This window comes from Archocentrus centrarchus, chromosome 13 (assembly GCF_007364275.1).
Source record: "Archocentrus centrarchus isolate MPI-CPG fArcCen1 chromosome 13, fArcCen1, whole genome shotgun sequence".
Lineage (NCBI taxonomy): Eukaryota > Metazoa > Chordata > Actinopteri > Cichliformes > Cichlidae > Archocentrus > Archocentrus centrarchus.
Genome location: NC_044358.1, coordinates 12,935,622 through 12,949,168, shown reverse-complemented (window position 1 = coordinate 12,949,168; position 13,547 = coordinate 12,935,622). Strand labels below are relative to the sequence as shown.

General features: G+C 45.8%; 1 protein-coding gene across 2 annotated transcripts in view; it reads right to left on the bottom strand.

Annotated features, from left to right (window-relative positions):
• Positions 1–13,547, bottom strand: part of pak1 (p21 protein (Cdc42/Rac)-activated kinase 1) — a 77,544-nt gene that overhangs the window by 18,987 nt on the left and 45,010 nt on the right. The window contains exons 1-5 of one of the 2 annotated variants that reach the window (XM_030743908.1): positions 7,092–7,225; positions 4,602–4,821; positions 3,500–3,594; positions 1,999–2,146; positions 1,073–1,110 (exon numbers count right to left, since the gene is read on the bottom strand). In XM_030743908.1, the coding sequence (XP_030599768.1) occupies positions 1,073–1,110; positions 1,999–2,146; positions 3,500–3,594; positions 4,602–4,821; positions 7,092–7,154 (564 nt within the window). In that variant the 5' untranslated portion in view covers positions 7,155–7,225. Of the gene's footprint in view, positions 1–1,072; positions 1,111–1,998; positions 2,147–3,499; positions 3,595–4,601; positions 4,822–7,091; positions 7,226–13,547 lie in introns of those variants that run through there. The other variant, XM_030743909.1, reaches the window with a different exon arrangement.

The following is a 13,547-nucleotide window of genomic DNA, read 5'->3' as shown; positions in this document are numbered from 1 at the left end:
TCCTGCTGTCTCTCTCTTCTCTGTGTCTCACTGATACTCTGATGCTCGGCTGGTGGCCAAGCTGCAGAGACAGGGAACCGGTGAAAGGAGGAAAAGATGCTGATTCACAATGCAGAGAAGGGGGGGGAGTGTCTTCATCCTCCCTCCTTCTCTTATCCTCACCTTTACATTTGGGTTTAAAGGTAGCTTTTAGAAAACACAATCACCGCAACGAGACCAAAGCTTCCTGGTTTATTCCAGTATGAATCTCAGCTTAGAGCTGAAGTCCGTCCTCCTGCAGTAAAGATGGTTCTGTGTTTGAAACCAGGAAGCACACCTGTGCTGTATTATGTTCTCAGGAAAAACATTTATCCTCTGAAACCATCATGTAATAGGAAAACAAAGATAGGCTAAAGTAAAATGCCTGTGATCGGGCAGGAAGCACAGATCACAGTAGACAATAAACTCAAAAATAGAAGCTCTTTTACTCAATAGAGGAAAAATAATAAAATAAAATCCAAATAAAATACTTCTTGTTCTGTTAGCAGCTACCTCTAGGGGGCGCCACATCTCACCCTATCCCAGCATCCTCCTGTCACGTCAACCTCTGCATCTCCTCCTTCACTACATCCATGAACCTCCTCTGAGGTGTTCCTCTGTTCCTCCTGCCTGCAGCTCCATCTTCAGCATCTCCACCCTCCCTCCTCTGCACATGTCCAAACCATCTCCGCCTCTCTGACTCTGAGCCGTCCTTCTTATGGACTCATTTGTGATCCTGCCCATCCTGCTCACTCCCAATGAAGAGCTTATCTTCTCATCTTCCAGCTCAGACACTTGTCAGTGTCAAACCGACAGCCAAGTAAAATACAATCAAATCAAATCAAGTATGATAAAAAGAAGAATTTAAAGTGTAAAATGAGTAAAATTAACCATTGAATTAATTTAAACAGCAGGCTTAAAGAGCAGCTTCAGACATCTGGGGGAATTATCTGCTTAGGTAGGTAAAGATGCATGCAAAGACAGTACAGCTAATAATGAGAGGAAGCCCTCTGCACGGGGGTGTCTGTGTGAGAGGATGAGGCTGTGGTCTTACCGTGGCGGTGGAGGAGCTGAAGGCGTCGGCAGTTTTATCTGAAAGGTAAACAAACGATCAATGAAAATATGAAAGAAGTCTGGATAGCGTCACAGCCCCGTTTCAGAACTCAAAACCTTTCAGCAGAAGTCCCAAAACGGAGGCCTGAAACCCTCCATGCTGTTTACTCTCCACTTCAGATAAAGTGTACAAAAACATTCAGGAATATGAATATTATGCAGCACATCTTTGAAGAACAACAAACTCGTGCCAAATTTCATGGCTCAACTCCTGGTGGTTTTGGAGTCTGTAGACTATAATGGTAAAACCTTACAGACAGGTGGATGGATGGATGGATGGATGGATGGAATGAAGACATCCTCCTGCTTCATATCAGGTGGGAGGATATAAAGTGTTTGGGGCAGGGCTTCCATGTGAGGCCTCCATATTGTAAATGTTTAAAGTGCTCTGCATCCTTATTTATCGCTGCGCTCCTGGTGCATCTTCTCAGTTTCTGTTGGAAACTGGCTCATTTAGCCCCTCCCCTTTTAAGGCCACTTTCTTGTGATTGGCTGAGTGGTGAAAACCAAAGGTTTGAGCAACAGGTGTGTGGTGCTTTGGTGTTCAGAGCCAGAGCTGTGTGCGCGAGACGACCATATTAGGGATATCCTCACTTTGTGACATCATGTAGAGCCAAGAGTATAAAAAACAGTGGAAAGTGAGTGTTCTGAGCAGCCTAAAGGCGGAGCCTTCTGGCTCTGAGGGATTACTCAGTATTGGAAACTCCCACCCCACTGTTGTAGTGGAACAAACTGTATATGAGAGAAGTTAAGGAAATCATAACAGGCTCACTTTAAATGATCATTTTTGGTGTAGCCATGAAGGTGATGGAAACACAGTGGGGTGTGTGTGTGTGGGGGGGGGGGGGGGGGGGGGGGGGCACTTACCAGTGAAGCTCATGTATTTCTGGCTGTTGGTTGTTTCTTTAGAGTCGTAGAACTTTAACACATCGAGGACGGCCTGAGGATTCTTCTTCTGCTCCAGCTTGGTGATGTTGGAGGTCTGCAGAAGCCGAGCCCACTGCTCCGGCATTCCCTGCACATACACACACACACAAACACGTGCTATCATCATTGTATCCATTTATTTCTGTGAGCTGTATTATTGTAGCTTAGATGAAACTGAAACCTCTCAGAGCTGGAGCATTAAACTGTATCTGCTGCTCACACTGACTGGACTAGAAGCTGTTGCTATTATGAGTTTGGATCTCAGCACCAGGCTTCACTGAAGCTACTGTGAACTGTCAAAAACCGCAGCACTTAAAACGTTTCAGAACTTGACAACTTCCTTCTGCTGCTATGAAACATTAAAAGTATCATATCTAAGTAACCACGTGATGATTTCCTTCAACAACTCTGAAGCAGCTTCTCAGTGCACTGAAACACCTTATGGATGCAGCTTGACAACTACGCCTGCAAGAATTAGCTGATGATTTATCACTGAACCCTCTCATCCTCATGTGGTCACTCCTGTCTTCAAGGACAACATGCCCCCCCACCCCACCACCACCCCGGACCTCATGTGGGGCGTGAAAAGATTTGATCTGGTGAAGTGGGGCATGACAGACAAAGTTTGAGAACCACTGCACCAAAGAGAGAAGTCCACAAACCAGGGAGTGACATCGTGGTCATGGCTACAGTAACACACACACACACACACACACACACACACACACACACACACACACACACACACACACACACACAGACTGTACCACACACACACCTCCTCGAGTCCTAACAAGGCAGTCGGATCTTATTTGTGCTTCAGCCACAGAACTGGGTCACATCTCCCTGTTTTCAGCTCTCTCTACATATCTGTCAGAATCAGACCATCACACACTCCTCCACTTCCTGCTCCATCACGCCAGCCGTTCACGCTATTCATGCCTCTATCCATCCATCACCATCCATCATCATCCATCATCCATCCATGTATTTACTGTCTGAATTATATGTAGGCTGCAATAATTTGAGCAGGAATGTTCATCTGCATGTAGATGTGTGCAAACCTGCGTCCCAGATTACAGAAAAGGAAAAAGACACACACACACACACACACACACACACACACACACACACACACACACACACACACACACACACGTTAACTCCCAGCTAAAAGAGCTCGGTCAGGCGGATCAAGTGAGTCAGTGAAACAAGGCGTCTTTGTCTAATGTGATTATTTAAAAGGTTCATTTGCCAAGTATTTGTGTGTGTTAGAGCTGTATCAAACACACACATTTATACACACACTCGAGCACAACAATGAGCATGAGTAAGCAATTAAAGTGAGATAAGCACAAATAAATACCACAAAACACTCTGTGGTTGCATCTGGTAATTTTCTTTTAATACACAGGAGACACACAGACACACACACACTTACAGTGAACTCCCCGGTAACAGCGTCAAAGCCGACATGGATGGTGTGTTCGAAGTCTGATGGCAGAGAAATCTCTGGGCGCTCCTTCCTCTTATAGGCTGAATGATAAAGGAAGAAAAAACAAACATTTCTTAGCTGTTATGTGAAAGCACAGCACAGTTTTCCTCCTTAAGGACACAGGATTATCCAAGGATTCAGCTCCCTCTGGGATAAAAGGATCTCAGTTCTAACTTGGCCCTTAAAGGCTGCAGAGGAGCCGAGATGCTGGTCGCACCAATTCAATGCTGAAGTGTCTGTAACAGAAAATCCTTCATGAGGGGAACAAAGAGATTCAGGTTCATTAAAATTCCTGAAAAGTCTTAAATCCAGAGAGGATCACTGAGAGAAGGAAACACAGAGGGACGGTGTTTAAGCACAGCAGGCAGCAGACGGCCAATCAGACGCCATATGTTGGAAACGCTGTGAGAGTCACACACAGAGATTCCCCTGGGAGGACCACCAGCTTCCTGCAAAGCATCGTGGGTAATCTGTGCCCGAGCGTGGACACGTGAAGTAAAACAGCCTGTCAACAAAAGCAGTTAAAATGATGCGGATCAAAATGTAACTGTATACTGTAAAAGTTCTATGTCACCATCTTTGTGTTAGAAACAGAGGCAGAGCCGCTCACACATTCATGTCACTAAAAGTCTGAGTGAGTTAAAACTGTTACAAAAACACTCAGAGTTATATGGAAGTCTATGAGGAAACGGCTCTCAGCGCCCCCTGGCGGTGACCTCAGGAAACACTCTGACCTTTCTGGACTAAAACATGATGTTACTACTGTATGTTCTTTAAATGATACGGAGCTGAAGCCAGTTGGGTGGTGTCTGTCTCCATTTGAACTCCAGCAGGAACAGCACCTACTGGGGGTCAAAGGTCAGCCCCCTTTACGGGTTTAACAAGCATTAAGAAAAACAGCTAAGGAGCTGTGGATGAGGAAGCAGTGCTCAGTGTCTGATGGATTTCAGGGACGTTTTAAGCCTGAACCACCTTTTATGACCCCTCGCTTCCATTCAAGGGGCAAATACATCAGCTGACTTCATCAGCCCCTGGCATCAATACTCACTTTTATCGCCTCCTCCTGTCAGGATGAACCGAATCGAGCGGTCTTTCTTCTTCTTATCCTCCGGGTTTGGAGGGAGGGGCTTGGAGCCGTGGTTGAGGGGGGCGGGGTCCTTGTTGCAGGAGCCAATCATGGTGCTGGTGTTCCTCATGGGCGGAGCTGGGGGCTTGTCCTCAACCTCCCCATTATCAGACATCTTCGGATAGGCTGCAGCCGGCTGCTCCTGTGCACGAACACACCAATCACAGAGGGGAAGGAAACATGACCTCATGACCGTACCTGACTGTACCTGTACCTCAAGTCTTTCAGCTCCTCATTTATTTTCTATTGATCAGACACAAACAGAAAATATCAGCTACTTATAAACTCATCTTTATTTTCTGAACAGGCCCATAAGGACACACGCTCAGTGCACGTGCTCGGTTTGAACTGTTTACGAGGCTTTTTGTGGTTTCATATAAAGAGAAAACAAAGGACTTTAAATACATGTTGTCACCAAAGTGTTAGTTTAATCAGCATTAATCATAAAGTATATTTAAAATGGTTCTTTTATCAGGAAAAAACAGTTAAAAATCAATAAGAGTAAAAAAGAAACATTTCCATTTGCTCACTGAGGTCAGTTTGAAGAGGACTAAAACATCGTGTGTGCTGACTCACACTTAAATGCAGTCTTTGTAAAAAGATAACACACACACACACACACACACACACACACACACACACACACACACACACACACACACACACACACACACAGAGTTCCTTGTGTATGTATAACCTGGAGGAGGCACACAGCTGAGAGGCACATTTTAATGACTGGTTTCACCACAACGCCCTCACACGGAAAATCACATACACAGACGATCAGACGACCTGCTCTGCTAAATGCTCCACAGGGCACAGCACCCACGGGGGCGTCTGTTTAGGTCAGAGAAACTCCCAGTGAATCAGGATTCATGCTATAAATAGGAATAACCCAGAGTCAAGAGGATAAACAAAATTCTGTTTGTGCGTCTCAGTTTAAGGGACCGACTCAAAGTGTGAGTCCTGTCCTCGGCACGAGGGTCACAAACACGCTGCTGTTCCCTCAGTGCGAGCCCACGTGAACCCAAAGCTCTTTAAACGGTGCTGCAGCGCGGCCACAAACACAGACTGAGGCGTTTCACAGCTTTCACACTGGCTTTTCCTTCGTACGGATTCTTTGGGCACAGCAATCGATCGCAGGTGTGGATTAATCACAGCAGGAAGCGGCTCAGTCTAAAACTGCAGTGGTTGGTTTGTGGGAGCAAATGGATCCAACCCTGATCCCACTCAGCACTACAGGTTTGGATGAAGCAGCTTCTCTGACCACATGAAATTTGGGCTTTAAAATCATTAATATTTGTACTGCTGCAGAGGTAGATATGAAACATGGACGAAGCAGAAGAAGGGAGGAGCTAACAGCTCGTTTCAGACAGGATGAACTGAAGCGCACAAAGAGCTGGCATGAGATCAGTAAAGATCATTTATGAACTCTTTCACTTTTTCTACTCTTAACTCAATATGAGATCAGAGAGACTTTTTCCCACTGTGACCCATGCAAAGCTACTCTGGATAAAAATGCTGGAAATGGGAACAGACACATTTTAAATGCAGAGGAGCAAAACAGTCTCACTCTGCTTCTATGAACAAAGCACACAGAGCTGTCCCTACTCTGAGTCAGGCCTCGTGTACAGCTCATTTCATGCAGCTCGTCAAATACTTCACAGGACAAAACCTGCAGTTCCTCTGATGCCCACTGGAGGCGGAGCGGAGTTTTATTTAAGTTATAGCGCAGGAGCTATCCACTTTAAGACTCTATTATGGGCTGTATCTTAGTTTCAGTAGCAAAGCTTCACCAGTTTAACGTCTCCGATCTGTTTTCAAAAAGTGGATTTTAGATAAACTTCCATTTCAGCGTGTGGGCGGCTGCTCAGGTCCAGTCAGAGCAGCTGTTACCTACATTTCTGACCAACGCTTATGTTACCTCTGTGGCCTTCACTGAGCCAGAACGATCTGATAATATTATGGGCTTATGTAAGACATTATACAGCTTACAGTCCTCATCACGCCTGCAATAAAGTAATCTTTGTATGAAGAGGCTGAGAGCGTCTTTAACAAAGACAACAAAGAACCAATAAAAACACTCACAGACACTCAGAGTTATGACGACGAGACAAATGAGCTCAAAATGAATCCTCAGTGTGCAGTTTTACTCACAAAGCTCAGATATGAACAGTCTGCACCATCAAAAACCTCCCCCTGAGTTTAGTCAGCTGCTGCTCTCAGACAGCAGCACAGAGTCACTTTGACTTTCCCATCACAGGATACATCTGAATGTTTAATTTGTAACAAAATCATCAGAACTGAAAGGTTTAAGAGCAGGAAGTGTAGCGTCACAGTGACTAACACCTAACAGCCTCGCACTAAAATAAGACAATCAAATCTAAAGAGCAAACGAGCAGAAACACAAACCTTTAAGGACGTAAATGAGGGTTCATTTATTTTAAATCCCTGAACTGATGGTCTGTCCTTCATAAAGCAGCTCGTACCTCAGCAGGAGCACAGCAACACACTCACAGCTGCTGGATCCACGAGGGGCAAAGTCCAGCACAGACTGAGGCTCTGCGGCCCTTTTCTCCAATCCTACCCCCTACAGACGCTGATGTCACTGTGTGACATCACAAGGTGAGTCACACGAGGAAGTGGGACATACAGTAAACACACAGTCACAGCAGGAACACCTAAAACAGACCTTCAACACACAACTGTTTATTGTGTCTGCTGGGTGCAAATACACTCTGACACACAAACACAAAGTGTGTGTGTGTGTGTGTGTGTGTGTGGTGTCTTTGTTGTCTGTAAAACACAAACCCTGAATCACAGCTTTAAAACAGACATACACACACTCACATCTCATATTTCGGACAGTGCCGTCAGTTTCAGCAGAGACCTGTTACGAAACACACACACACACACACACACACACACACACAAACACACACACACACACACACACACACACACACACACACACACACACACACACACACAGATGGCTGCCACAGTTTCAGAGGATGAAAAAGCAGAGGTTTAAGGTCCAGCATGTAGAAAGCCTCCTGTATTTAAGGAGGAGGAGCCATCACACACCTTCGGTACTGCTGGATCATGCTCTGCTGTCCCAGAGCAGCAGGTAACTGAACACTGAGCTTTATGTTTGGAGCCACTAATCTGAGGAGCTGAGGACTGAACCACAGACCTTCTGAATAGCAGACAGCCCATATGAAGAGCATATGTACTCAAAGGGGGAACATGTATCCACTTCTTCAGTTATGTGTGGGGCTACAGAGCAGGGTCACTGCTAGTTTACCCAGCACATATTGAGGAGCATGAGGAGCAGCAGCGATGGGGGAAATCAGGACTCGCTGACTCTGCAATTCAGGACGAGCTGCTCTTCCATGTTCTGTAGGAACCAAAGCAGCGAGCGTTGTTTCCTCAGGGTTCATGTCATCTGGAAACCAACGGTGTGCTTTATCCTCACTGATAGTTGATAATCACCTCTACTCCGAGCTGGGAAAGCTGCACTCAGTTTGGATCACCTGCTGTTATTCTGCCCGTGGTTCCCTGAAGGCAGCACGGTCTACGCTCATCTCTTGGTGCACGGATGCCCGTTAAGTTTAATCTACGGTATGCAGAGCTGATGAAGGCGCACCGCTAGCAGCATTAATACCTGTGGCTGCATCGCTCTGTGATTTTGGGGAGGTGGTTTTCTCTCTTCATTAGAAAAATAGCCAATCACAGTCAGCACAGGCTCCATCAGCACCACGTGCGCACACATTTGTAGGGAGGTGCACATCAGGCTGTGGTGTGAGTAATTCAGAGGGGTCTGCAGCTACAGTGCAGGTTTACCTCACAGCTATAGATCCCACTTTCTTCTGCATGCTGTTTGACACGTAAACAAAATCTTCATGCAGAAATAAATGGGTTAAACATTTAGCTGTTCCTGCACATCCAGCAGGGGGGATCCGCCGCGGTCATAGCCCAGCAGAGCTCAGTGTGTTGGGCATCAGGAGGCCACGGACCCCCCCCCCGGCTGCTCCTGGGGCTCCTGCTGTTACAACACACATTAAACACCGCACACACACGACAACCTCTCTGTGTCAGCTATCAGAGGAGGCGCAACATAAACAAGAAACCTAAACAGGGACAGATGAGAGGACAGATGGAGGAGTTACTGCAGCCTTCTGGAAAACAGGACTGCAGAACAAAGAAGGGGAGCACACGGCAGCCAGAAGAGTGTGAAACATCAGCACAAAGAAGCACTCACACATCACAGTCGGTCTGCCTGCAGCCCGCTACACAATCACGTCTTCATGGTAATGAGACAAACCCCAAGGCCCACACTTCAAATGTATATTTTAACATATTTTTGCAGGTATGGCAACATGCATGGACTCATACATGGATTCACGCACATGTATCCATCCACAGCCTCTCTCTCACACACACACACACACACACACACACACACACACACACACACACACACACACACACACACGTCTGAACCACACCCATTATAATTTGGGCCTTTGAAGTTTCAACCTAAGGAGAGTCCCTGGTTTAAAGCACACCTCCTGACTCCTCTGTTCCTTCTTCATCTAAAGCAGTTTCCTGTTTCATATTATTGGACTGTACTTTTGTATTGTAATGTTACCGGTGTGATGAGCAGGGGTGGACCTGACTGACAGCCTGTCAGAGAGGGGAAAAGCCCAATGCAATAAAGGAAGAGAGCCCACTTTAAAACTGATTATTAATCGCTGCCAGCCAAAATCACAGCTCAAACTGACTGACCCGTACCCTCCTACTCTCATTTACAAACTCATCATCGTCCTGTGTTAAATAAAAGTCAGGAAAGTGTTACTGAGCTTTTAGGCACCTCACACCCAGAGACTGTCTCTGATTATTTACAGGCTCTCGGTTCATGACAGAAACTCAGGAAAAGAATACACAATGTTTGCTTATTGTTAACACACTAATAACAACAAAGCCATCAGTCTGTGCCACAGAGCTCCATTATATTAAAACACATCCATCGGATACACTGTTGGACTGGGTGACAGGTTAACACACACACACACACACACACACACACACACACACACACACACACACACACACACACACACAGAGTTTGTTGTTGTTGACTGTTTCTTTTCATTCACTTTATTTACTCTGTTTATACTCCACTCTGCATTTAATCATTAGTTATTAATCTCTGTCCCCCCTCAGCCCCCTCAGCAGATGACCCCCCCCTCCCTGAGCCTGGTTCTGATGGAGGTTTCTTCCTGTTAAAGGACTTTTCCTTCCCACTGTCACCAAGTGCTGCTCATAGGGGGTCGTTTTGATTGTTGGGTTTTCTCTGTATTGTTGTAGGGTCTTTACCCACAATACAAAGCGCCTTGAGGTGACTGTTTGTTGTGATTTGTCGCTATATAAATAAAATTGAACTGAATTGTTTAGACTCGCACATACACCGCTCTGCTGCCACAAAAACAGACTGAAACAACAACTGTGGATTATTACGCCACTAAAAATAGTCCCAAAAAAAATGCACCTTTTCTGACTGAGCAGGAAAAACTTTATGAAGCACATGTGAGCAGCACAGCGTGTTTAAGGATCTCAGCAGAAACACCGAGTCGAGGAGGCAATCTGTGTGTGTGTATGTGTGTGAGTCTGTGTGTGTGTGTGTGTGTGTGTGTGTGTGTGTGTGTGTGTGTGTGAGAGTGTGAGTCTGTGTGTATGTGTGAGTCTGTGTGTATGTGTGTGAGTCTGTGTGTGTGTGTGTGTGTGTGTGTGTGTGTGTGTGTGTGTGAGTGTGTGTGTGAGTGTGAGTCTGTGTGTGTGTGTGTGAGTCTGTGTGTGTGTGTGTGATTGTGTTTGTGTGTGTGTGCGCGTGTGTGTGTGAGAGTGTGGTCATTGGACAGATGGTAATTTTGAAGAGGAGGATGTAGCCAAATATAAAATAAAGGAAACATGAAGAGAAAGATAGAGGACGGAGGAGGAGGAGGAGGAGGAGGATGGTGGTTTTCTTCTGCATGAACGACATGACGGGTCTGAGTGAGCCACAGAGAGAGAGAGACAGCAGGAGGAGGAGAGGAAGTCAAAGAGATTAAAAGAGGATGCAGGGAAAGACAAGAGGGAAGAAGGGAGGAGAGTGGGTGAGAAATGGAGTGCATGACCAAATAACAGACTGCATCCTGGCAGGGGAGGCACACACACACGCGCACACACACACACACACACAGAGGAGTGTTTCCATCTCTTCAGAGGACATTACATTGACACATTAATCTCCTGCACACTAACTTAAGTCCAAATTGAATGATAACAGAACTTTTTCTCAGTAAAACACACACACACACACACGTTTATCTGTGTGTTTCGTTGCCTTGCTCCGTGCTCCATACATTTTCCCCTCTGTGCTCCTGGGCCTGCAGATCAGGTTCCTTGGAACTCATTTAACTTCCTTGATTACTGCTGGCTGAATCTGAAATAATCAGTAACTAAAGCTTTGCCTCAGAGGGAGTAAACGCTGACCCCCCCCCCCATTGGACTCACCCCTGGGTTAGGGTTAGGGTTTCTGCAGAAAGACAGAGGTGGATGACCTTTCAAGCTGGACTTTCCTGCTGCTCACCTGGGATCTACACAGACCACTGCCTGCAGGTAAAGTTTGGAGAAGTTGGATTCTAATCTGTGCTGTGTTTGGGTCCTGTCCTCCTGTGGGCTGTTACCCTGGATCCAGGGACTCGTGCGTGGTGTGGAGGGGTTATTCAGCCCTGGCGCAGGTCGGGCTGTCGGTTAGTGATTTGATTGTGGTCAGGCTGGATATTCTGGGTGCCGTAATGACGCTGGTGTTGCACGATAGCCCACGGCACATTTTTCCAGAGCCTAATCAGCAGAGCAAAGCCTAAATGATGGAGGAGGCAGTCACAGCAGGGTGGCTGCTTTGATGCTTTGTAACTGGAATTACATACAGATTCATGTGAACCCAGGACCCAGGGACCACACCCTTAAAAAATCCACTTTAGTTCAGTTCAAGTTTCCACGAGGTTTTTACAGGTGTCCAGATTATAGGAACATGATTCCAATCTGATCCGACAGAGCGAAACGTTCCACGAGTGGAAGCAGCACGACCTTAATTCAGTGACGTGCTTTAGCTCTGCACTTTAATTCTCACAGAGACACTGAAACATGACAGCAGGCTCCTTTAATGGAAGACTGAATTAACCAAAACAAACACATTAAACTCCAAAACATGGGTTTGATATTTCATTCAAATGATTTCAAATACTTTTCACACATGCACTGCAGCCCCAAACCTTCAAGACCTTCCCTGAGAGAGGTGCATGTCAAATCCCAAATGTCAGGTGTTGCGTGTGCTGCCTCCTGCAGGTCATTTACAGTAATTTCCCGCTGCTTTGGCAGCTGTCATATTAGTTTTTTCAGGCAGAAGTTGTGATATTTGGATGAAACGGCACAAACACAGAAGATGGACAAAGATCCCAGGTTTGAACACTGAAGCCCTACACCTGCATTCTTTGTAATGACAAGCAGGGGGTGACTGCCCAGACCTCAGGTAACTAGTGATGAGTTTGGGTTCTGTAGAACAGAACAGGTCTATTTTAGGGATGGCACGATACCACTTTTTAGGTCCGATACAGATATTTTATCTGCTGATACCGATACTTTATCTGCCGATACCGATACAAATCCGATCTTTTTTTTAAAAAAAACAAAAAAAACAATTAATTTCAAATGCCTGGATACATTTTACATACGTCAACAGTCTCTCACACAACAAAATCAAAATCTTTTAGTTGTCCCACATACAAGACTAAGAACCAGGGAGGGGCAGAGCTTTTCAGGCAGTGGCACCAAAGCTCTGGAACTGTTTACCACTCCAGAAATACTTTTTTCACACTAACAGTTCATCTGCATATTTTAACTTCCGTACTGCAGTTTTTCCCTGTGTGAAACAAACAGGGTGGATGGAGCAGCTACAAAGTTCTCTTTTCTTCACTTACTGATCAGCTGGTTGATGAAGGACCTCCAGCTGTTTCCCAGTAAAGGTTTAATGGAGGTTACAGGGAGAAAACTTTCTTCCGCTCCATCTGAGCTCACCGGCTCCACCTCTTTGCGCTTGTGCAGACAGACTGCATGTAAATCAGCTGACTGCTGCTGTTGCGTCATCAGTGTTTATGTTGAAAAACTGGGGGCTGCGTGAGCGCAATCTTGTAATGCTTTATATTCACAAGCATTCTCCTAAATACGTTTCTACTGCAGGTCTATATTTAGTCACTAATCAGGGATTAAAGTATCAAAAATATTTTGACGGGGAAGGGGTCCTTCCGGTACCGGATGCGGCGCTCGCTAGCAGTATGTCCAGGAGCTGAAGTGGAGAAAAAATAGCTGAAATTCTCAGCACAGCGAACACAACACACAAACACGCAGAGAGCGGTGGAGGCGGAAAAACATGTCAGCAATGATCACTCAGTGTCAAAGGGAATCCGTCGCAGCGACGGAGGATCTGAGGGGGTTATTTCCTGATCCCCACTCCAGTCCAGTAGGTGGCGGTAATGCAGCTTTAAGCTGGTTTGGTCAACCGCAAACCCACAAGAAGACGACGGAGAACTGTAATGCAGCTAATGTGGATCGGATCGGATTGCATTTTTTATTTCTTTCCGATATCCGATCCAGTAATTTAGGCCAGGATCGGACCGATACCGATACTGAATATCGGATCGGCGCATCCCTAGTCTATTTTGTACATTTTGGTGGTTATTAGAGGAGGATTATCCTGATTGGTTAATGACTTGTGACCTAGTGGTTACCCGGTCTGATAAAATACTAGAACGTCACTCACCAAAA